General features: G+C 33.4%; 2 protein-coding genes across 4 annotated transcripts; both read right to left on the bottom strand.

Moving 5' to 3' along the window:
- Positions 1 to 917: 917 nt before the first annotated feature.
- Positions 918 to 17128, bottom strand: LOC120087609 (protein SUPPRESSOR OF K(+) TRANSPORT GROWTH DEFECT 1-like). Of its 2 annotated transcripts, none has more exons than XM_039044431.2 (9): positions 16525 to 17128; positions 3795 to 4203; positions 3415 to 3520; positions 2474 to 2672; positions 2216 to 2284; positions 2055 to 2129; positions 1846 to 1944; positions 1575 to 1730; positions 918 to 1356 (listed from the first exon to the last, which is right to left on the bottom strand). In XM_039044431.2, exons 1-9 carry the CDS (start codon positions 16600 to 16602, stop codon positions 1231 to 1233), a joined length of 1317 nt encoding a protein of 438 aa, XP_038900359.2. In that variant the 5' UTR covers positions 16603 to 17128; the 3' UTR covers positions 918 to 1230. The 2 variants fall into 2 exon arrangements, with proteins under 2 accessions (XP_038900359.2, XP_038900360.2); XM_039044432.2 differs by having other exon boundaries at positions 3795 to 4223; positions 16525 to 16742.
- Positions 17129 to 17714: 586 nt separating this feature from the next.
- Positions 17715 to 24612, bottom strand: LOC120088631 (protein SUPPRESSOR OF K(+) TRANSPORT GROWTH DEFECT 1-like). 2 transcript variants are annotated; one of them, XM_039046048.2, is made up of 9 exons: positions 24134 to 24612; positions 22018 to 22502; positions 21502 to 21607; positions 20164 to 20362; positions 19308 to 19376; positions 19149 to 19223; positions 18941 to 19039; positions 18673 to 18828; positions 17715 to 18090 (listed from the first exon to the last, which is right to left on the bottom strand). In XM_039046048.2, the coding sequence occupies exons 2-9, from the start codon at positions 22487 to 22489 to the stop codon at positions 17965 to 17967; spliced, it is 1302 nt and encodes a 433-aa protein (XP_038901976.1). In that variant the 5' UTR covers positions 22490 to 22502; positions 24134 to 24612; the 3' UTR covers positions 17715 to 17964. The 2 variants fall into 2 exon arrangements, with proteins under 2 accessions (XP_038901976.1, XP_038901977.1); XM_039046049.2 differs by having other exon boundaries at positions 22018 to 22520; positions 24134 to 24604.
- Positions 24613 to 25485: the final 873 nt, after the last annotated feature.

The following is a 25485-nucleotide window of genomic DNA, read 5'->3' as shown; positions in this document are numbered from 1 at the left end:
ACTTTCAATTTTGCATCCAATAAATTCTTAGAATATTCAACGTTTTAAAAAATGCACAAATTTAATTAGGCGCTCAGTAATAAGCCTCAATTTTGAAGTATTAGATAACGTGAGGGAGGAGTAATCCATGTATTTCTTAATTTTTCCAACGTGAAATCCTCGACAAGAAGATACTTGAGTCAAAATGAACTTAGATAAGTATGTGTTGATGAACATACAAATCTTCTATCTTTATCGTACCAAAAAAAAATCAAAACAAACAAGAAAGTATCTTAAAGACAACATTTAAAAAGAGCATCTAAAGTTGAATATTTATTGAACACATACCAAAGTTTTGGGAGATTTAACCAAGGATTAATCATTACTTTGAAAACAAAAAGATAAAACTAACAAAGCAAAATCCAACTAACCAGGGATTTCAGGTAATGGCTTCATTGGTATTGGGATACTTCTCATACCTCAAATAAGTTCTGAAGTATTCCAAGGCTTTCATATATACAAAGGGAAGGCCTTCCTTCCTGTAATTGCCACCATCTATCTTCCTCTATCTGCATTAAACTTCTTCAACCAAGTTTCATAGATTGACAAAAACAAAACCTCATTTGGATATCAAAACATATAAGCATTCGAAAAACCTGATTTCATGAGTTGGCTTTCCACCGACCACGATCCTTGCCAAATATAGTTCTCCTTCTTATTTTTATTATTATTATTTTTAATTATTTATGCATTGACCCCTTTGGCTTTTCTTCCTTCTCCTCTCCCTGCATTAAGCTTTCTGTGTAATTCAACATTTCCTAATCATCTGGAAGAAACTCAAATCTTAAACTGCAGTTATCTCTTAAATTATTAAATAACATGGAGTTCCATCTCAAAACTAAATAACAAGGAGAGAAGTAGCGCATCTATTTTATAAATGACAAGGTGGAAACCTCAACACGAATATATGTCGCTGTCGGGGTAAGTCATTCATATAATCATTGAGACATTTACAATGATTAATAGTTTGAGGAGATTTACAGAAAAATGATATTCAATGTGCCAAATTCTCCATAACTAATTTACATTCAGAGACTACCATTGGAAAACATCATTGATTATTTGGTGACATGAAATTTGAGAAAGGCCAGAATCCAAACCAACATTTGCCGCTTAATACAAAAATCCCTTTAATGGAAGAATGAAAGATACATACATTTGTCAGTTGGTGTGGAAATTACAACCAACTTGTCAACCTTCCTCCCCAAACTCTTTTGTAAACCTTTTGTGAACCTCGAAATCAGATTTACTAACTGTAGGCTTGTGTCTAGCCAGAACCTTGTCAAAGTCTGTCCTTGAAATTGGGTTAGGAACGATCTGTAACGAGACAAGCAAACACTTAGCAAAACAAGCTGCAGCAGAAAAAACAGTTCAAATTTCTATGATCCAAACATATCATGTTGAAGAAATTGGCATGAAAGGAAGAGAGACTACACTTGCATATAATCATATACACAAATATTTCATTGTTGGACAATGCATAGTATATTGGTCTGTACTAACATTCATCTCTGTTTAGGTAAGATCTAAAGTACCTTTGACGCAAATCCTTTTGCTGCTAGCTCTTGCATGGTAATTTGGACAGCACCAGGTTGCTTCGGTCCACAGGGTACCCACATACCATCTGAAGTATTAATGAAGAACATCGCATCCTGAGTCTTACGAACAGGTTCAAAGAGCACATTCTTCACCTGCCAATTCAAGGGGTCTATGAATTACCTTTCGACTAACCTCTGAATAAGAGTTCAAGAAATGATGACACCAATAATAAAAATTCAATTCATACAATTAATACTGTACACTTACACAAATTGAAATATCTGAACCTGAGAAACCCTCTGTTCTACGTGCCAAGCTTTCAAAATCTCTTTCCGTCAAATTATTTGGAGTATCTCCCAGATGCACCTATTTAATTACATCCAAGCACATTAGCAGAGTTCAGCTCCTCCAAAGCCCAGAAATGGGGGGAAAATGTATACATATCTATAGAAGAAGATAAAAGAAATTCCTAATACTTTGAACATCTGTTGCCTGGCTTTCAAATCAGGAAGAGGGATGTATATCCGCTTGTCAAATCGTCGGCGAATAGCCTGAAAATACTACTGATCAGTCGAACATGCACACAGTGTTTCCATAACCCTTAACATAATATGGAAGTAGACAAATATCATCTGACCTGATCCAAAGCATAGGGTGTATTTGTTGCAGCAAGAACAAGAACTTTTTTATCATCGCGTCCAGCATCCTAGAAAGAAGTAAAATCAATTTTCAACAGGTTAAAAACACTTAAAAGTAGGTCAACTGCAAGTAAAAAGACATTTTCTGAAAATAAGCATTGCCAAGACAATGGAAAAAGGCACAGGAAACATAAGATAAGATGGCAATCAATCCCCCTCATTTACTGCATAAAAAACTATTACTATACAAACAATACCTGCATCTGCACAAGAAGTTCTGTCTTGATGCATCTAGAAGCTTCATTTTCATTACCTTCACCTCGTTGGCCACACAAGGAATCTATTTCATCAATAAAGATGATGGATGGAGCACTATCACGAGCCATTTGGAACAGATTTGAAACTAGCTTTTCACTTTCTCCCATCCATTTTGAGACAAGGTCCGAAGAAGAAATACTACCAACACAAAATAAATACTTCAACTTAAAGCAAGAGGTAAGGAACCAAAAGTAACCAAGATTAGTAGTTAATAAAAACATTTTCAAATAATAACCAGAGATATCCAAATATAAAGTTGGGTGTGCATGCACTGTAAAGAAAATATATGGTTATAGGCAGAGTCAATGTAGATCATGAGAAAAAACTATACACTATATTCCTCAGTTATTTCTGCAGATACTGAAAAGAAGCCGGCTATGTAGGACATAATGATTGATTTCATCAAGGAATCAAGTAGCTGAGGAACAACACTGGAGAATATTGTACAGACAATATCCTTATCATATGGCAAACCCTAGTATTTATAAAAGTTTTGGGCCAACATCGCGACGTTGTTGGCTAGTGTTGCGATGCTGGCAAGCGTTGTGCTAAAATGCTCCATTGTTCAGACGATTTTAAGATACTCGTATGCTAATCGTAAAAGAAACATTTTTTTCTAAATGAATTACTTCCCAAACAAATTGCTTGTCATCAAAACCTAGCCCAAAAAATGACAGTGAGCACTACTAAAGAATGCCCGATAATAGGTTCGTTGAACCATTACCTGAAAGCCAAAATGAGCATGGTTCAACAGTTATAGTGTTTCTGTCTGTACTGTCAACCTCAAAGTCAAAGGTTCGGTTATTTCATCTCACATATTATCAAAGGAAAAAAAAAAACCATTACCTGAAGAATGTAGAGTCGGCAAAAAAACCATTACCTGAAGAATGTTGAGTCGGCCTCTGTAGCAACGGCCTTCGCCAAATATGACTTTCCAGTTTCAGGAGGCCCATATAACAGGAAAGCTCTCCATGGCACTATCTTGCCTAAATAAACTCAGATGATCATCTATCATAATATTTTATTTAAAGAGTAAAAATCCTTGACAATAATATTATGACTCAGAATGAGAAAATTGCATGAAATTTTGGTATATTATTCTTAAATAGAATTCAGTCCTCAGGAATCTCCTCTCAATTTCACTAACAAAGACTCTGGAGTAATCCAACATTAATTGCAATCTTCAATCAAATTGATCAAGACCATAGCAATAAGGGATCGATCATCAATGTACATCAAAAGAAGTAAGACAGAACTTACCAGTAAAGAACCGCGGGAACTTCACAGGTAATATTACAGCCTCTTGCAATGCCTGCTTGGCGCTCTCCAATCCAGCAACATCGTTCCACTTAACGTCCGGCTTCTCCCTTATGATAGCGGAATTAAGACCGACGCCGGCGAGCAGCTTAGCCTGCTCTGGATTCTCTCCATATCCACTAGAAATCGGTCCAGGAAGACCGCCATCATCGAGCAGAGCACTAATCTGCTGGGCACGGTGCAAATACTCGTTGAATTTTAGGGTAATGGCTTCTTTGATCTTGGGATTCTTCGCATACTTCAAATAAGTATTGAAGTACTCCAAGGCGTAGACATATGAAGGAAATGCCTTTGCATAATTGCCACCATTATCTTCCTCTACTGCCTCTTTCACCTTCTTTATTGCTTGATCCTTGAAATAGTTATACATATCTGCTTCATCATAATTCGAGTAAATATGTTTTTTTTCCTCTAAATTATAGAAAATGTCTTGAACTTTGCATAAAAAAATTATTTTGAAATTTTAAAAGCTTAAAAAATATCCTTAGATATTATAAAATAGTTCCAACACTATCCTTGTAGTTAGTTTTGGATGAAAATCTTTGAAGTTCTATTTAAAAAATATCCACGAACTTTCAAAAGTTTCAAAAATACTTTTAACTTAATGAAATTTTAAAAATACCTCCACTATTAGTATTTGAACAAAAACCGTTAATTTCTCATGAAAAAACGACTTTAAAAATTAAAACAAAAGGTATCTTCTACCATTAATATGGTGATCAATTTATTTAAAGTTTTCTTAAGTTAGAAAAGAACTAATTTTAAAATAAATTATATAGATATCATCGTTTTTTTTTTTCATATAGATACTCTCATATTTCTCTTAATTTTTCAATTCTTAGCTACACCAATTTTCTCAACAACCAAAATAAAAACTAAAATTTTAAGTTAAAATATAAAATCCCACAAAATTTTACAAAATTCTAAAATCAAAATCTCCTCTTAAAGTATATCAAAACAATAAATAGTCAAATGAAAAAAAAGAATTTGGCTATTAACACATACAACTACTATAGTAAAATTTTGTTAAAATATGTAAGTCTTAAAATCAATTAGTGTTTTATTTATTATCTTTCTTTTTATTATAGTTCATATGTCTTAACCAAAGTGTGCAATTTTATTTATTTATTTATTTAAGATAAATAAGTGTCAAATACTTAACAAAAAATGAGAGTAAGAGTGTATTGAAGAAGGGAGGGAAAAAAATAGAAAATAGGGAGGTAATAGGTATGACGATATTAATGGTTTATGTTCATATAATAGAAAGGGTATTTTTTTTAACTTCTTTTTAAGTTTAAGGATTCTTTTGAAACTTCTGAAAGTTTAGGGTTATTTTTTAAACAAAAATTTAACGATTTCCACCCAAAACTAACGTCAAAGATATTTTTGAACTCATCTTGGAAGTTTAGGGGTATTTTTGAAAATTTTGAAACTTCAGGGACATTTTTGACACAAAATGTAAAGTTTAGGGACATTTTCTATAATTTAGCATAATTTTTTTTTAAATAAGATTAAATATCATTTTCGACCGAAACTTTGAAAATTATTCAATTTTAGTTCATATATTTTTTATTGTCTAATTTTAATTATTGTATTTTCAATATACCTTAAATTCAGTCCAACTGCTAGTTTATTGATGGTTTTTAAAAAGATTTTTTTTTTGTTATCTTGTTAGCAATTTTAATATAAAATTTGAAAAGATATTCACATGTTGTATTTCCTTGCCGGAAAAGTATTATTATCTTATCAATTTTTGTTAAAAAAAAAAAACTTTTGAAAGACTAAATTTAAGATTTATTACAAGTACGACGATTAAAATTGAACAATTAAACTTATAATGATTAAAATTGAACAAACTTCAAAATATATGGATGAAAATGTTATTTTAAGTTTAAGTAAGGTTTTATAATTTTTTATAATCATTTTTATATTTCATTCTCTCTCTCTCAACTATGGTTATATTTTCCTCGACTTCCTTCCTTGTCTCATTCCTCTTGTTTCCTTCCACTAGGTCATTTCTTTGTATTTTTGTCTTTGTCTGATAGCAACGCGGCCTTTCTATATTTTGCCTCAGGCAAAGTTGTTTCTTCTTCTTCCGACAATGTATAAAAGCAGGCGACCACGTTCGTAGTCTTTGTAGATGTCAAAACAAACTAAATGCAGAGAGCAAGAACAAGAAAGGGAAAAAATGGAAAGAAGGCTTGATGACACTGACAAAAAGGTTAAAAAGTTTTGTTTTGAATAAATCAATACAAAACACCCACCCTAGTTTAGTTTAAATTGCATAAAATACACCTTAAATAATCTTTTAAATAAAACATATCAAAATCTATTTTATAAGTTATCTTCATATTTTTCCGGTCTTTATTTTATTTTTTTAATTTTTTTTTTTTAAAAAAATGATGAAATGGTAATTTTGAAATAAGTTTAAGGCAAGTAAAAGATAAGAATTTATGGGTAATTTTTAATTAATTTTTTTTAGTGAAGTTAGATTTAGGGAGTTTTCAAAAATAGAAAAATAAGAAAACTATTTACACAAAATAACAAAATTTAATCTTTTTTTATAGAGGCTGATAGAAGTCTATCAGTGTCTATCAATGATAGAAATTGAAGAAGTCTATCATTGATACTATATGATAGACGCTGATAGAAGTCTGTCAGTATCTATCAGTTTTTTTTTTGCTATTTATGTCAATAGTTTGACATTTTTTCTATATGTAAAAATTTTCCCTAGATAGATCTATAAATTATACAAACACCCTCGAAATTTAGAGATTTTTGTACGGATGATCCATTTTCGGTCTCCTAAACAATCGATGACTCACCCTAACAACAAATGAAATCTAACCTTCTCCTTGCATCAAAGTGCACTAATCTCATTTTATATAGTATCGCATTAGAGATGTCTCTTCTGTCATAACCCTAGCCTAATAGTCATATCTATCGTGATCTTTATTTTTCTTCACTCTACCACAATATTCAATGACAAAAGCACAACATGTTGGACATATATAGTGAAAGAAAGTGAAAGTTTGGTGAAGACTTGAAACATAAAATGAATTTAGTTGTGTAAATTAAATTAATTGTTTTGAAACTTTCAAATTAAATTGGAACTTCAAATTAAAATGATGTTTTATGTACAAATTTAATATATATGAAAGTTAAATTTGTAGTTTTTTTCAATTTGAATGACTTATATTTAATTTTTGTCAAGTAACAACTTAATTAAATTAAATTTGACAAATGCTTCAATTTTTATATTTATTTGATTTTATTTTGTAATTTGGAGAGTTACCAAGTTACTAGCCTATAAACAACAACTTGGTTCTCCATTTGTAACATCCCATTTCAAAAGTGAAGGGTTCTCTCATTTCTTTCTTTCTTTCTTTTGTTCTCGAGTTGAGTTGAGAGCAAGTATCAAAGAGTTCTGCCAGATCTGAATAATTCGAGGCTACAATTCTATTGGAGTTAGTCGTTGTATCCTGTTGAGACGATCGTTGTAGACTACTTGTAGCTCGTGTTGAGTAAATAATTATTTTCAAAACAACGCTTGCCAGTAGCGTGTCTCGACTACGTTTTGAGTCTCCAAAGGTTTTGAAGTTCTTTCAAGTCTTTGGTTATTTTCATATCTAAACCTTGTTACATCATCTGACTTTCATTTGAGTTTAAATATTATACATTGAGTGTATTGTTTTTAGTAATTAAGGTGTAATCAGTTTTCTAGTGTATTCGGTTCCAATATCTATGACACAATTTACCTATTTTCAAAACTAATTATAAACTTTTTGATATCCCTAAAAGAATATTTTTCATATTGGCGTTATAGTTATAATAATAATAATATTAGCATTTATATTATGAGAATTTTAACTTTAACATTTTTGTCGAGAATAAGTGAAGTAAGAAGTAGATGTTCACCTGTATAAGAAGTAGAAGTAGGAAGTAACTCTATATCTAAATTTATTTCATACTATCATTTCTATATATATATATATATATTAACTTCGTACAGAAACTACATAAATTGGCTTTATTTTATATTTGTATATGTTCACCTGCTCTTTCCAAATTTAAATCTTTTACCATATTTGGAAATGTTTTTTTTTAAAAATTCAGTTTTCTAGTGTATTCGGTTCTATATATATCATTTCCCCCCAACAATCTGAAGACAATTATTATATTTCACTGATGGCTGCAAACTCCTCCACCAATGTTGTTACTTCTACCATGATGGGATCGCCTCCTTATGCTAAAAAACCAGAGAAGTTCAAGGAGATAATTTCAAGAGATTGCAACAGAAGATGATCTTCTATCTCACCACATTGAATCTTGCTCATATTTTGAAGGAAGATTACTCAATCAGAAGCCGTAACTCTTGAAATAAAAGCTGGAATGCAAGCATGGATGCATTCAAACTTCATGTGTCGTAATTATATACTTAGTGGTTTTGAGGACACTTTGTATAATGTCTATTGCAATGTCCACAATACATCAAAATTGTTGTCGGATGTATAAGATAAGAAGTACAAACTAGAAGATGTTGATACTAAAAAATTCCTTGTGGGAAAATTCTTAAATTATAAAATGATCGATACCAAGTTGGTAGTCAATCAGATGAAAGAATTGAAAATTATCATCAGTGATTTGAAAAGTGAAGGATTAGACATCAATGAGCAATTCCAAGTTGCTGCTGTGATTGAGAAATTGTCTCCTTCCTAGAAGAACTTTAAATACTATCGCAAACACGAGCGAAAGGAGTTATCCATAGAGATCCTCATGGTAAAACTCAATATAGAAGAGGATAACAGAAAAGGAGATAAAGCTCCGCTAGAAGTTGAAGCCAAGGCTCACATTGCTGAAGTTTCAAAACATAAACCCAAGAAGCACAATTTCAAGTAGAAAAATGTGAATCATGGGTCAAGGACTGATGCTAGCAAGTGCATTCGAGTCAATTGCTAGGTTTGTAGTAAGAATGATCATACTGCTACAATGTGCAAGCTCAAGGTTTATAGTAAGAATGGCCATACTGCTACAATATGCAAGCACAAGAAGTGACAAAGTTCCAACAATCAAGCCAATGCCGTAGAAAATGACGATTTGGTTGCTGTCATTTCTGAGGTAAATATGACTTAAGACACCAAAGGTTGGTGGATTGATACTGGTACTACCAGGCACATTTGTAAGCACAAGTCATTGTTCATTATATATGAGAAGCTAGATGGCAGCGATAAGCTATACATGGGAAATGTTTCAGTTGCCTCAGTGGAAGACAAGGGAAAGGTCGTACTAAAATGGATTTATGAAAAGATACTTAACCTTAATGACATGATATGTGCCAGAGATTCAAAAGAATCTAGTTTTAGGAACCCTACTTAACAAAAATGGTTTTAAGCTTATATTTGAGTTAGATAAATTTATTTTGACAAAATGGGGTATGTTGAAGGGAATCGAATTCCTGTGAAAGCATGAGGTCACCTTGCATTTTGATTTTCGATTTTATAGAAACTAAAAACAGAGGATAAAAATCAAAATAAGCATGCCATGGAAGAAAATGTAAAGGGATAAAAGCACATTACCTTTGTCGAATCCCGATCTTCTCTAAGTACCTCTTGTTTGTCTCAAGAATAACTTTGTTATTCTCTAGGATTCCTAGGGTTAGATGTGTGGTCTCTAACTCTTGTTGGAGGAAGAGTAGAGAGAATTTGTTAACAGAGGAATTTGGTGAAGGCTAGGGTTCTTTTCTCACAAATTAATCTTCTGCCCTAAATGGGCTATAAGGATATATTTATATAGAGAAGGGTTAACCCCTTCTTCATGTTTTTCCTTTTCCAACCTTTTAAGCTAATTAATTAAATAATTCTTATTTAATTAATTGGCATACACATTAAATAACCACATATTAAATCCAATTTAATATATATTTAATTAATTAACATATAAACATCACATATTTATATGCATATACCCCTTTAACATTAACGTTAATTAATTCTTCATGAATCTAATTCACATGAATTTAATATTTGAATCTCATTCAAATATTTCTCTCTTTCATAATTTGAATTATAAATCACATACATAATTAACCATTTTATATATTAATCATATTAATATAAAATTCCTTCAAGTGATTTGAACAATTTAAATCATTCCCCATTACTATTCTTTAGTGAGCTAACAAGAGGACCTTATGAACCTACATATTAGAAGCTCCAATGATATGAGACTAATTAATTAAACTCTTTAATTAAATTAATCAATGTTTATTAACTACCGGTCACTCCACTGAAGACCGATAGCTGCACTCTTCACACTGCAAATATATTTCTGTGTCTATGGATATAACCAATCAATAGTGAGTTGATCCTTCACAAATCGCTCATGACTACAACTGGATCAAATTACCGTTTTACCCCTGTAGTTACATCTAACTTCCTTAAGTACCACCGATTCCTCTAATGAACAAACAGTTTATAGTCTAACAACAAACTGATACCTCTCTAGTCAGTGAGAGGATAAAGTTGTTGGGTTTGATGCCCTAAACTCTCGTGGGGTTCTGTAGTTTGTAAACACCTGTATGAATAAACACTTGTGATGTAATAATATGAGATATTTTCTTCACTGTTATCTATGAAACATGAGATGTTTTATTTGCATTTACCACAAACCAATAAACTAAGATCATTGGTTGTCATTGTAACTTAAGCATGTATGTGGAGACATACAAGTGGATCATGCATTAAGTGATAACCTAAATGGTAAATAGTATGTGGATATAGGAGGGAAGCCTTATCCTGATGACACTATGGATATGACCCACTTTGTAGATAGTTACAAGTGTTGTGACGTGCTACAGATGGTTTGATCCTGACCATTCATGTGGAGACATACGAACAAGGGTGTCCTATACAAAGGAGTTTGTATAAGATCGGACCACGAAATGTTTAATCTCGTTATATAACGTCATCATGACAGAGACTTCATTTCACTAGGATGACCATAGGTAACATGACCTTAATCCTGAGTGAGTTGGAAACTCCTGCCTTTGAGGGCGGTCTTTCGATTTGTATGGGTGCGAGTGGCCAGATTGCCGACTCAAACCTATCACTTTAAGGATTCGTTTGATTTGGGAGCTGAGAACTCAGCTACACAAGATGAAATTCACTCCTTCCCCGAAGCAAGGGTAAGAAGATAGATTGCTCCCTTAACGGCTGATTCTGGGGCTTGAATGATGTGGCGCCACACACCTTCTCAAGGCCTGAGAGGTGTCCACTCATAGTAGGACTATGATGTATTGTTCATTAGAGGGATCAGTGGTACTTAAAGAGTTAGATGTAATTACAGGGGTAAAATGGTAAATTGGCCTAGTTGTACTTACGAGCATCTGTGAAGGGTTATCATACTATTGACTGGTTATATCCGATGGACATAGAAATATATCTGTAGTAAAAAGAGTGCAACTTTTGGTCTTTAGTGGAGTGCCCGGTAGTTAATGGATGGTGGATCTCGTGGCTAAAGAGTTTAGCTAGCTATTCACGTACTGTTGGAGCTTCAAGCGACAGGTCCATAAGGTCCTCTTGGTAGCTCAATGGATTCAAGTTGAGAATCAGTTTTTGGGTCAGTTTGAAGTATTCAGACTGACAAGAGGGAGTTTGATTATATATGATATGATTAAACTAGTTCAATCATATATGATATAGTCGACATGATGTATGAGATACATTATTTGGAGGAATATGAAATAAATATGATTTATATCAAGTAAAGGAGAAAAAGACTATGGTTTAAATGTTACATATGATGTGATATTAAAACTATAGGTTATAAATATAATATGATAAGTTAGTTATTATATTTATTTATAATTAAAACAATTATGAGATAATTGTGGGTAGTTTCTCCTTAACCGTGCGTGAAAGTGGGAGGTTGTATTCAGTTTTCATAACTGAAGGATAAAATGAAAAATGTTTTCATTTTGAAAAGAATCGTTTCATTAAGTACACAACCTATCGTTTAGCTTACGAGAGACTACACGACAGCCAACAAGTGTTTGTCTAAACGATCGTGTACACGCGTCATTCTCTAAACGATCGTGTGGCCAGCGAGCTTTACTAAACGATCGCATGGATAGCGAGCTTTACTAAACGATCTGTAAACGAGCACACCTGCTTTCCTAAACGATCATGTATCTGTTCAAATTTTATTAAACGATCAAGCACGAAATCTATGCGATAGACACTATACTTTCCCACTTGCTTGGTCATTGAGTTCGATCATTGTTTCCTCTAAACCTCTATCAAATCCAATAGAGCCCACACCTCTTGGATTCTCACTCCGAGAATACTAAGGTTACTGAGTGGTGGTGTCCGAGAGGCTACTTGTTCGTGGAGAAGGTTGTTCGTGCTTGACTAGATGATTGGGTAGATGATCGTAGAGACAGCGAGAGGTTGCTGTTCCAGACTCCACGAGAGCGATAGAAAGTCAGAAGAAAAGTTCTTCAAAGGTAAGTCTCTTGTTCCCTTTGTATTTATTTATGAAAGCATGTCATAATTTGTTCTGAAATGCATAACTAGTTTGTATGTTTGTGAATGCTTGTAATTCAGTCATAATGAATTTGGATTGATCATGCTTCTGCTCATGGGTTCTCTTTGATAAGAGTTCCTTCAGAGGCCTCATTGTTCAAGACCCATAATCAACTATCAAGAGAGCAATTTATCTACTTTCCTTAAGATTAGGAAGGAGCGAATTTCATCCTGTGTAGTTGTGTTTCCAACTCCCTACTTGGAAAAATCCCCAAAATGGTAGGCTTGTTGAGTCAGGTAACGTAGTCACTCTCACCCATACAAATCAAAGGATTTCCCTCATAAATAAAAGTTCACAACTTACTCAGGATTAAGGTCAAGTCACCTATGGTCACCTTAGTGAAATGTAAGTCTCTTTTAGCAACGATGTTATATAGAGAGACTATTTATTTTGTGGTCTGGTCTTATACAAACTCTTTGTATAGAATACCTTTGCTTACACGTCTCCACATGAACAATCAGGAACAGATCATTTGTAGCACTTTACAACAATTGTAACAACTACAAAAGCGACCGTATTCGTAGTGTCACCAGGATAAGGTACCCAACCTTATCCATCTACTACAAACCATTTAGGTTATTACTTAAACATGATCCACTTATATGTCAACCACATACATGTTTTAAGTTTCATAAATTAACCTTGGATCTTAGTTTATTGTATTGAATTAATGTAGTCTAAATATTGATAAAACACCTATAATTTTATTAAATATATGATTTGTATTTACAAACTACAAGATATATGAGATTTAAGACACTAAATCTAACAATCTCCCACTTGTTCTAAAGCGAGTGGGATGTATAGTATCAAATACAATATAATAAACCAGGGCATACAATATACCCAACAACATTTCCCACTTATCCTAGATTAGATGACTCATATCTCGTAAATCAACGTTTTCCAAGTGGTCTAAAAACTTTAGCCGCAAGAGCCTTTGTAAATAGATCGAAATATTGTGCTCCGAGGCGATCTGTATGACGATCATATCTCTTCGTTGCACAATCTCCCTAATGAGATGATACTTGCGCTCAATGTGTTTTCCTCGTTTGTGACTTCGAGGCTCCTTGAAGTTTGCCACTGCACCACTATTATCACCATAAAAGGTGATAGGCAAGGTCATGTTTGGAACAACTTCTAAATCTATTAGAATTTTTTAGCCAGATAGCTTTTTTTGCAGCTACATATTTTGCCTCCATCGTGGAATCTACAATACATCATTACTTAATGTTGTGTCATACTATAGCCCCTTCATTCAAAGTGCATACTGACCCTAATGTGGATTTCCTAGAATCCTTATCAGTCTGAAAATCAGAACCAGTGTATCCTGTAAGGATCATATCCTTAGCACCATACACTTTCGTTCTCCTAGATACTTGAGAATGGTTTTAACCGTTGTCCAGTGACAAATCCTATATTGGATTGATATCTATTGACCACTCCATCTGCAGATGTCAAGCCTAGTATACAACATGACATATATGAGGCTATATACCACAATTGCATAAGGAATCTGTCTTATTTCCTTAACTTCTTAAGGTGTCTTAGGACACTGTTCCTTAGATAGCATAATTCCATGCCTAAAAGGTAGTAAACCTTTCTTGGAATTTTACATAGAATATTTGACAAATATTTTGTCAATATATTATGCTTGAGACAAGGTTAGAGATTTGTTCTAACGATCCTTAGAAGAAATTGTGCTTTACTACATGTATAATTCAATAAGGCAATCTCTCTAATGGAATAATTTCCATTGATTATGTGAAGTCCAAAGAGAATATTGCACGTTCTTTGACAAAAAAATTGTCAAGAGAGCAAGTCACATATACATCGAGGAAAATGGGGCTAAGGCCTATGAAATGAGTTATCGGGTGGTAACCTAACCTAGTTGACTGGAGATCCCAAGATCTAGGTTCAATGGACAAACTAGTTGGATAATTCATAGTTGACACACTATTAAACTTATAGTTTCTTCTCATTTCTATGATATTCTAGAGTGTGTGGTCTGTTGATGTTGAGTTATATTGATATTTTGTTTTACAAAAGAAGTAGTGACATGATGCTCTTAATCAATATTACCTATATGAGAGTAGAATCGCGGTCGCTTCTATGAGAACTTTTCAAATGGATTATGTTCTTTAAAACTCTCATGAATTCAGAATTTTGTCCAGGACCAAAATGGACACAAACGTATAGAACTCAAAGATACAAGACGAATTGTGTGTGATATCTGTTGTTTGAATTCATAAATTAAAAGGATAGTTCTAGAGCTTAGTCTCACTATTTCTTCAGTAAATTCAATGGATATTCACTAAGGAAGGTTTAAGTCCAAAAGACACCTCTTCTGAAGCATAGCTTGTCTGTTTGCTCTCAACAGTTTTGTTTGATTTTTCTCACTTTCTTTCATGTGAGGGATTTTTGGATATATATAGTGAAATAAATTGAAAAATTGTTGAATATTTGAAACATAAAATGAATTTAATTGTGTAGATTAAATTCATTGTTTGGAAACTTTCAAATTGAATTGAAACTTCAAATTAAAATGATGTTTCATGTACAAATTTAATATGTATGGAAGTTAAATTTGTAGTTTTTCAATTTGAATGAGTTATATTTGATTTTTGTCAAATAATAATTCAATTGAGTTAACTTTGACAAATGTTTAATTTTTTTATAGTTATTTGATTTTATTTTGTAATTTGGAAAGATATCAAGTTGCTAGCCTATAATAACAACTTGGTTATTCATTTATAGCATCACATTTCAAAATTGAAGAGTCCTCTCCTTTCTTTCTTTCTTTCTTTCTTTTGTTCTTGAGTTGAGTTGAGAGCAAGTATCCAAGAGTTTTGCCAAATCCGAGTAGTCGTTGTATCCTACTGAGACGATCACCGTAGTATGCTTGTAGCCCGTGTAGAGTGAATAATTGTCTTCAGGATAATGTTTATCAGAAGCGTGTTTCAACTATGTTTTGAGTCTCCAAAGGTTTTGAAGTTCTTTCAAGTCTTTGGTTTTTTCATATCTAAACCTTGTTACACTATCTGACTTTCGCTTGAGTTTGAATATTATACATTGAGTATATTGTTTCTAGTAATTGAGGTGTAATAAGTTTGCTAGTCTATTTAGTTCTATATATACCATTTTCCCCCAACACAATAAAGTATGGAAAAATGAAGATCACAATAGAAATGTCCATCGAGTTAAATTTATGATAGAAGAGACATCCCTAATACGATACATCACGATCTTCATTTTTTTCCACTCTACCGCAATATTCCATGACAAAAGCACAACAAAGTGTGAGAAAAATAAAGATTGCTATAGACATGGTCACCAGGTTAGGACTATGATAAAAGAGACGTCCCTAACATACTATATAAAACACAGCAGTACGCTTTGACGTAAGTAGAAAGTTAGTCTTCATTTGTTTTTTTAGAGCAGGTCATCAATCATTTAGGGGGTTCATGCCACTAATAAGTTTATCAATTTGAACCTTAAACTTCCATAGGTGAATTAATTTAAACCTTCCATTAAAATTTCATTTTAAAACGATTAGTACCTAACATTTACACGTGTATAAGATTTCTTTAGTGCACATATTAATGTAAATTAGAGAAAAATGTGATGATCAACTAGATAGTTTTTTTTTTTTTTTGTCTTCATGGCTTTCTCTATTTTTCTTTAATTTAGAAATTATAATTCAGAGAATAATTTTTTTAAGTGATTTTGAGCTAATTGTAGACAAAATCAAATGAAAATAGTTTTTTATGATTAACTTGATAGTATTATTAGTTTAGAGTCTTACATTTAGACATATCAATTGATATTTGGCCCAGGAATTTAATTAAAAAAAAAATTAAAAAACTTATCAACTAAATTTCCATATATCAATTAAACTCTTCTATTCCTGAGCGAATCAATTTATAATCTCAATTAAAATTTTCTCGAAGAATCATAAAATCAGTCTATAAACGTCAGAGTAAATGCATGAAGTAGAAGGTAATCATAACGAAACTTTTAAATTAAAATTTTGTTATCTAATTGATATTTTTCACATAATAAAAGGGGAAGGAAGGAACAAGGAACTAACCAGGGGAGAGATGGGGGAAGTTATGGGGTAATATTGCGGCCTCCGGCAACGCCGGCGGCTTGGCGGTCCCGGATCCATCCGGCGCGGCGGAACTAGGAGGAGGTCCGGGAAGATGGAGGTCGAGCAGAGCTCTTATCTCCTCGGCACGGCGCAAATAAAGGGTGAGAATTTGTGGCCGACGAATTCCTCCACAATTGGATCTTTCTCATACTTCAAATGAGTTTTCAAATATTCCAAAGCGTTCATATACAAAGAAAATGCCTTTGGGTAATTCCCACAAATATCTGCCTCTGCTGCTTCCTTCGCATACTCTAAACCTTGTTCCTTGAAATTGCTATACATCCCTATCAAAATTATGGATTATTTTCCTTCTTTACTAACATTTTAATACCTCATCATACAACCATGATCTTTGCACCTCCATAATTTTTTTTAATAGGTATTGTAATTAAAGTGTGGGGTGGGAGAATCAAACCTCAAACCACGAGGTTGATAGTATGAACATTATGCCAATTGAACTTTTGTTGGCACCACACCCCACCCCATAATTCTCCCTTTGCTTCCACGTCTCCATTAACATATAATAATTTGCTTCCGAATTCTGGTTTAATTCCCTCCCTCTTGATTAATTATTTCCTAATAGATGACGGCGATTATTATGCTCCTAAATGTATGTCATCGTTCTTAATTGTTTTTAAATACTATATATGACTTTATCTGTCATATACAAATACTACCAATATAATGATAGGATTTGCATTTGAAACTAATTTTCTTATTCGACTGACTTGATCAAAGTTAATAATTTCCTAACTTTTGTTATTTTGTAATGCCCTCAGTCAAGTATTTGTTGCTTATCTTAAATAATTTAAACTCAACATATAATTTCTCCAAGTCAGATACAATACAAAATTAACTGAAAAATTGTCGAAATCGGTCTCCATCATAAAGTCAATAGTTCAAAATCTAAATATATGTATATATATTTGAATTAACATTAAATTATTGTGAGACAGAGGCTTTTATTTTTTTTTTAAAAAAAAGAATACCAATTATTATACTTCATTTTTTTTTACAATATGTGAAATAGGAAAATCGAGCCTGGTAAATTATATACGTATAAAATGAAGATTACCAATTAATTAAGTAGCATAGTGATCTCAACATGAAAAATTCTTCACAACTCTAGATTGGACAAACTTTAATCATTTCAAGCTGATGTAACTGTACACAAATTGGTGAAATGAACTTTGTGAAAGGCCAGACTTCAACATTTCAAGCTCAATGCAAAATGTCATGTCTGCTTTTCACTCTAACGAAAAAAAAAAATGAAATATATACAGATTTCTCAGATATGGGAATCACGAATATAATACAACTCAGGTGTGCTATTTACTCGATAGAAATAATTGACTCGATGTAATTACAACAAACTCATCGTCAACCTTCTTCCCCAAACTCTTTTGTAAACTTTTCATGAACCCCAAGATCAGATGTACTCACTGTAGGCCTTTGTCTAGCCAGAACCTTGTCAAAATCTCTTCTTGAAATTGGGGGTGGAAGGATCTGTATCGAAACAAGTAACCATTTAGCAAAATAAACTGCAGCAGGAAAACAGTATCTATGTTCCAAGAAACACAGGACTAGAAAACGTTCTTTAACTACCAACCAGGGATGTGATCTTTTTTTTATAAGAAACATTTAATTGAATAAATGAAACGATGAGGAGACCCAAAGCACCTCTAAGTGATTATAAAAGAAATTATAATTAGAAACTAAATAAGAAAGATTAAAATGCTTAAAAGGGTACCTAGATTTGCACCAATATAAAGCAGTAGATAGAACCAAATCCATAAAATGATCACAAACAGAAAAAGAGTCGTTAAAAACACGTTTGTTGCACCAGGGATGTGATCAGTTAATCAGAATACTATAAATTATCCTCTGAGAGAAGGGGAAAAAAAACATATTTAACAAGGTATGCATAATAAGTTGAGTTTCAATATATTGGTATGAACTATCATACACGTGAGCTTGACACTACATGAAATTTTACAAATAACTGGCAGTAAGCAGCCCCAAGAGCTGCGCATAAACTATCAAATTATAAATTCTAACATTCATCCATGGTAGTAAGATCTAGAATACCTTTGAGGCAAGTTCCTTTGCTGCTAATTCTTCCATGGTAATTTGGACAGCGCCAGGTTGCTTAGGTCCACAGGGTACCCACATACCATCTGAAGTTTTAATAAAGAACATCGCATCCTGAGTCTTACGAACAGGTTCAAAGAGCACATCCTTCACCTGCCAATTCAAGGGGTCTATGAATTACCTAACTAACCTCTGAATAAGAGTTCAAGGAATGACGATGCCAATAATAAGAATTCAATTCATACAATTAATATTGTACACTTACACAAACTGAAATATCTGAACCTGAGAAACCCTCTGTTCTACGTGCCAAGCTTTCAAAATCTCTTTCCGTCAAATTATTTGGAGTATCTCCCAAATGCACCTATTTAATTATATCCAAGCACATTAGTAGAGTTCAGCTCCTCCAAAACCCAGAAAAGGGGGGAAATGTATACATATTTATAGAAGAAGATAAAAGAAAGTCCTAATACTTTGAACATATGTTGCCTGGCTTTCAAATCAGGAAGAGGGATGTATATCCGCTTGTCAAATCGTCGACGAATGGCCTAAAAATGCTACTGATCAGTCAAACATGCTCTACATTTCCATAATCCTTAACATAATATGGAAGCAGACAAATTTCCTCTTACCTGATCCAAGGCATAGGGAGTATTTGTTGCAGCAAGAACAAGAACTTTGTGGTCGTTGTGGCCTACACCCTACAATAATACAAAAGGAGGAGGAGAAAAGAGGAGGGGGGGAATTTTTTTTTAAATTGAAAAAAAAAAAAACCCACTACCACCATGCAACCTAAACTAAACTCACACTAAGCAATTTTGCAGCCCAAACACAAACTTCTTAATTTAGACTAAACAACTTTGGACTTAATAACTCAACTCAGCGCCCCAAGCACCTCTTTAATGGCAAAATTATAAATAAAAGATACTCCTGAACTTTGTCAATTATTTCAAAGCTACCCTCATTTCTACCAAAAAGTGCAATTACCCTTAATCTTTCATAAACATTTCAAATCTATCCCTGAAGTAGAAATTTATTAGAATGTTGAAAAAGAAATCAACATAATGGTGACCTGAAATAGTGCCGCAGTGATTAGGATACTTGTTTGGATTAAGCATGAAAGAACAACATTTAGACACATTGACTTTTTGTTCAACATTCTATAGATTTTTCTACTCCAATGATAGTTTTGGAACGTTTGAGATATGCCAAGATTAATATTACAACTTTTGAAAGAATAGGAATATTTTTTAAACAAAGTTCACAGCTATTTTTTATGATTTAGCCAACTTCAACTATTACATAACCCTCTAGATATAATAAAAATCCATTTTCAACGTGCTAAAACACTTAAAAGTAGGTCAGCTGCAAGTAAAAAGACATCTTCTGCAAATTACCAATATCAATGGAAAGGGAAAGGAAGCATAAGATAAGATGGTAATCAATCCCCCTCCTTCACGTATAATACTATTACTCTACAAACAATACCTGCATCTGCACAAGAAGTTCTGTCTTGATGCGTCTAGAAGCTTCACTTTCATTACCTTCACCTCGTTGACCACACAACGAATCTATTTCATCGATAAAGATGATGGATGGAGCACTATCACGAGCCATTTGGAACAGATTTGAAACTAGCTTTTCACTTTCACCCATCCATTTTGAGACAAGATCCGAAGAAGAAATACTACCAACACAAAAATAAATACTTCAACTTAAAGAAAGATGTAAGGAACCAAAAAGTAGCCAAGATTAGTGAGTCATAACAACATTTTTCAAGTTACAACCAGATATATCCAAATAGAACGTGAGGGGTGCATGCACTACAAAGAAATAGGGTGAGAATGAAAACAAAGAAGATGTATGGTTATGACTACAGTAAATAGAGATCGTGAGAAAAAACTATGTACTAGGCCCAAAAAATGAGTGAGTGATCACTATCAAACATCATATGAAAATTCCTATAAACGGAAGCTGTTAAATGGGTTTACACAGTTAAATAGCCACGAAATCCTCTTAAAAAGACATTTAAACTTCTTTTATTTAAAAGAAAAAAACTAATTTTATTCTGAAGTTCACCAAAGTAAAAAATCATATATAAGAAAAAATTCAGGTGCATATTTTCCTTTTGGTTGTCAAGAGCACAAAAAGGTAAGCTCTACCCTTAAAGTTTGACAGAGGTATCATCCTAAATTCCATAAGATGGTGCATTAAAATGATACTTGTCCTCCAAACAACCTTGTAGAATAAAACTTCCTCATAGTTATTATTAATTAGTTGCACTTTCACCTTTTTTCTTTTTAAAGAATACAAAACTTTTCATTAAGTGAATGAAAAGCGACTAATGCTCAAAATACACCACAATAGTAAATTACATTCACCTCACATTCATATTTTTCCTTGTTTCTTTCCAGTTAAACAAATCAGTGTATGATGAACAAATGAAGAACTAGAAAACCTCCAAAAAGCATTTCAGGAATAGGTTCCCAAATTTTTAGTCATAAAATCCTGAGATGCGCTTGCACAAAACATTTAGAAAAATGAAATTTCCACCACTTACTGGCTGCTTATGATCACTATCCTAAAGCATGAAAAATATCTAAAAAGAAATACCACTTCAAAATGATATAGATTATATCAACTGCAATGCAACACATTTTTCACAAGATTAAAAAAGAAGCACACGGTTCATAACATTTATTAATGGTATAAGAAATGCGGCATGAGAATTAGAGAGTGGTTCATTGTTCACACAGTCTAAGTGAGGGCATTTCACGACAAAACAAGTAAACTACCTGTTCATAGGTTCATAAAACTTCCTGTTACCTGAAAAATGTTGAGTCAGCTTCTGTAGCAACGGCCTTTGCCAAGTATGATTTTCCAGTTCCAGGAGGCCCATATAACAGGAAAGCTCTCCATGGTCGCCTCTTGCCTAAATAAAGTCGGATGATTGTCTATCAATATTTTATTTGAGTAAAAAATCCTTGACAATAGAATTTATGAATGCAAATGAGAGAATTCCATAAAATGTTGTGTAATTACAGAGGTAGCATATAAGAACTTGGTTAGTATACAATTGGCATCATTCTTAAATCGAATTTTGTCCTTAGGAATTTCCTCTCAATTCCAAGACAATGGAGCCACACAAACAGAACAACCAAGCCTTCCCCATCATTGGAGTAATCTGACATTAATTGCAATCTTTACACGTCAAATCAGATTTGAAAGAGAGAACTAAAATTTGAGCTTAAAAAGCCACTTTACTGACATGGTCAAGACCATCGCAATCAAATAAAACAAATCCATGTACAGTAGAGATCAAAGAAGTAACATGGTACTAACCAGTAAAGAACTGTGGGAACTTCACAGGTAATATTACCGCCTCTTTTAGTGCTTGCTTGGCGCTATCCAAACCGGCGACATCATTCCACTTGACGTTCGGCTTCTCCCTTACAATTGCAGAACTAAGACCAGCCTGCAACTTAGCATGTTCTGGATTCTCTCCATCTCCTTCTCCTCCATCTTTAGATTTCGTTTTGGGCTTAGTCGCAATTGCTGCATCCCCATTGGAAGTCGGCTCAGGACTGCCACCATCGAGCATAGACCGTATCTCCTCGGCACGGCGCAAATACTCGGTGAATTTCAGGGTAATAGCTTCCTTAATCTTAGGATTCTTCTCATACTTCAAATGAGTTTCAAAGTACCCCAAGGCATTCATATACAGGGGGAAGGCTTTCACATAATTGCCAGCATTATCTTCCTGCACTGCCTGCTTCACGTACTCGATGGCTTTTTCCTTAAAATTGTTGTACATCTCTTGTGGCAGCCTGTATTTTCCAATACAACTATTAAAACAATAATACGGAAGAAAACAATCAGAAAACTACTACAACTTACGCAATTCAACAAAAGCTTCATATTACAAACAATTTCTACAAAAGCTACTTATTACTTAAATAAACTATCAAATCCTAAAACAAAAACATCCTTCAATTTTTTGTGGCAGAACAACAAACTTCACTTCTTTTAGAAATGCCACCTAATCCATCATCTAAAATTATTTTGGAAAAACAAAAATGAATACAAAAACACTCAATTAGCAATTCTCGTATCAAGCTTTGAAATTCATTTTCTTTCAAAACTTTCACTAACAAAAATACAAATCTCTGCAGAACTTCCAATTAAAAACTTTGTACAAATGGTGCTTCCAAAGCCAAAATCTTTCGGTTGGATAAGCTTTCAAATCTAAAATCTTTCAATCAAATAAGCTTCCAAAAGCAAATGTTTCAATCTAAACTTTCAAATAGACTTTCAATAAAACAAAGCTTTCAAATAAACTTTCGATACTTCCAAATACAAAGCTTTCAACACTTCCAATCAGACATAACTTTCGATCAATCAATAGTTTCATTTAACATAATGGGAAAGATGCATAATTGAAGTGACCTAGACATATGCAATTACCCACAGGTAACACCAATATTCATTCATTCATATATGTCGATTAAAAATTGATCTGAACATTCAATACAATTACTTAAGTATGAGGTCATATGAGTATAACACACACATGAATCTTCATTTCAAAAGAATAGCAAACAACTATTAAGTGCCTTCTCACAAATAAGTTTCATGTAAATCCTTTACCATCAATTCCACATTTGGATACTACAAAATAAGCATACAATCCCAAAACAAAAATTTGGCATAGCTAGACAGCCATTTTGAATCAATAAAAAATTCTTACATAAGTATTTGAAACAAAACATGTAATTTTAAATAGCAAGAATTCATCCAACCAAACCATTCAAAATTTCCAATAAATTTCATATATGACAAAACCAAAAGAATTTGCTTTCAATTTGAAATCAATCAAACACTTTTATTCCAAATTATCCAAAATGGCAAAAAATACCTTCAAATAGCAAAATACTTTAAAGCATATAAAACAGTTCAGATCAACTTCAATCCATACGGAACATACTTTCAAACATTGTTCAAATCATATTAGTCGAAACATAATTTTATCAAAATTTATATTTTTGAAGAGATGTGAAAACTATTTACTCAATCAACAATCCTACACTTCTCAACCAATCCACTTTCTTGAACAAATGTCAACTTCCTCAAAGTCTAACCAACTAAGACAAAATTTAGTGATTAGAACTTAATTTGAAAGCCTTAATCATAATCCACCATAAACCTTAACCCATCACTCCGGATTAGTCCAAAACTACAGACAAAAAGTTCCCCTCGGTTTAGAAACTGATCAATCATCAAACATACTTTAATCGAGTTCGACATAGTTCTAATCGCGCTAATACTTATTGAACCTTAATCGAATACTTCAATATTTATCCAAACACAGCAACAGAAAGTTCCAAGGGTTCAGAACAACATTTGAACATTTAAAACCAATTCGAAAGAAAGTTAGAACAACTATATCACTGAATCTTACCAAGAAGAGCTCTGACCCTTGCTGGTTGATGTTAGAAACGTCCGAACTTGAAGAGTGAGCCTTACACAACCTATGGATAATCCGATTTGAGGCCAAACGAAGAGTGAGTAACAGCCGAAAGCTCACTTTAAAGTCAAAAACGCCGCTGGAATACTGTCACGGTCCGTTGAAAACGTGCTGAACAACTTGATGTTCACGCCGGAGTCTCGAACGGAGAAGAAACGCGTTGGCGAAGTGGGTGTTCACGTGGATGTTCAGAATCCGCCGATTAACGCATACATCGTCATCGATCGCGTGGTGGTTCGTCGTTCGGCGAAAGAGAAACGACGAGTCGAAGAGAGGAAGAAATTTTGCCGCTCGCGCGAGTCGAACCTGATTAGTGATTCGTGCGTGGGGTCGTTGCCGTTGTTCTGCTCGTTGGTTTCTTTCTCTTTCTTCCTTTTTTTATTTTTTGCTTCTTGAATAGTTCCCGAAATTCTAACTAAATCCTTAAAATAAAGTTCTTTGAAAAATATCTTTTGGTCCAGTGTAATGACCCGATAACTGGAATAATCCGGACTACCCAACCCCAATTATAAGAGTTAAGTTGGATTAGTATTAATTTTGGGTTAGGTTTGGGTTATTTATTTTTTAAAATATTTTTTCGGGTTGGGTTAGGTTGGGTCTCAGGTTACATTTTTAAAATTACGGGTTGATCCAACCTGTAACAATCCCACTTCTTAGGACAACTAAAAAGGGAATTGTTACTACATGCATGCATAAATATTCACATTGAGGAAAAAATAAAATAAAATAACATGATTTTGGACTTCTAAGAAACTATTTTGCCATTATCTCAAGATTTTAAATCGTTTGACCCGGGTACCCCTTAACATGAAGTAAATAATAAAAGAAAAATCATAAATAAAATAAAATAAAAACATGAGAAAACATAAAGGTTCAAATGCGGAAGCGTTTCTAGTTCCTTTGGCACTGTCACGGATTCCTCTGGTCAGTCGCCCGAGTATTCTTACCTTTACCTGAAAAAAAAAAATAAAGTTAAAGGTTGAGTATAAAATCCCAGTAAGTGATCCCATTACCGGGATCAGGCTATGCATCCACAAGCAGAGAATGATGGGCCTGTGGCTCAAACAACTACATCTGTCTTAGATGATGAAAAAAAAACCAAAGGACGTACTGTCTTGTCTTAACTTGCATGTCTAGTGGCCTGATGGCAGGCTGTCAAACATGGAAAAATAACATGAACGTGAAGCTGTCGATTCATGAATGTCTAGCGACTCGTAGGCACACCGTCAAACATGAAAAAATAACATGAACGTGAACCTATCGATTCACGCATGTCTAGCAGCCGT

Source organism: Benincasa hispida, chromosome 10 (genome assembly GCF_027475165.1).
Source record: "Benincasa hispida cultivar pf3 chromosome 10, pf3_genome.v1.1, whole genome shotgun sequence".
Classification (NCBI taxonomy): domain Eukaryota; kingdom Viridiplantae; phylum Streptophyta; class Magnoliopsida; order Cucurbitales; family Cucurbitaceae; genus Benincasa; species Benincasa hispida.
Note: the sequence above shows the minus strand (reverse complement) of the source record. Positions and strands in the feature narration are given on the sequence as shown.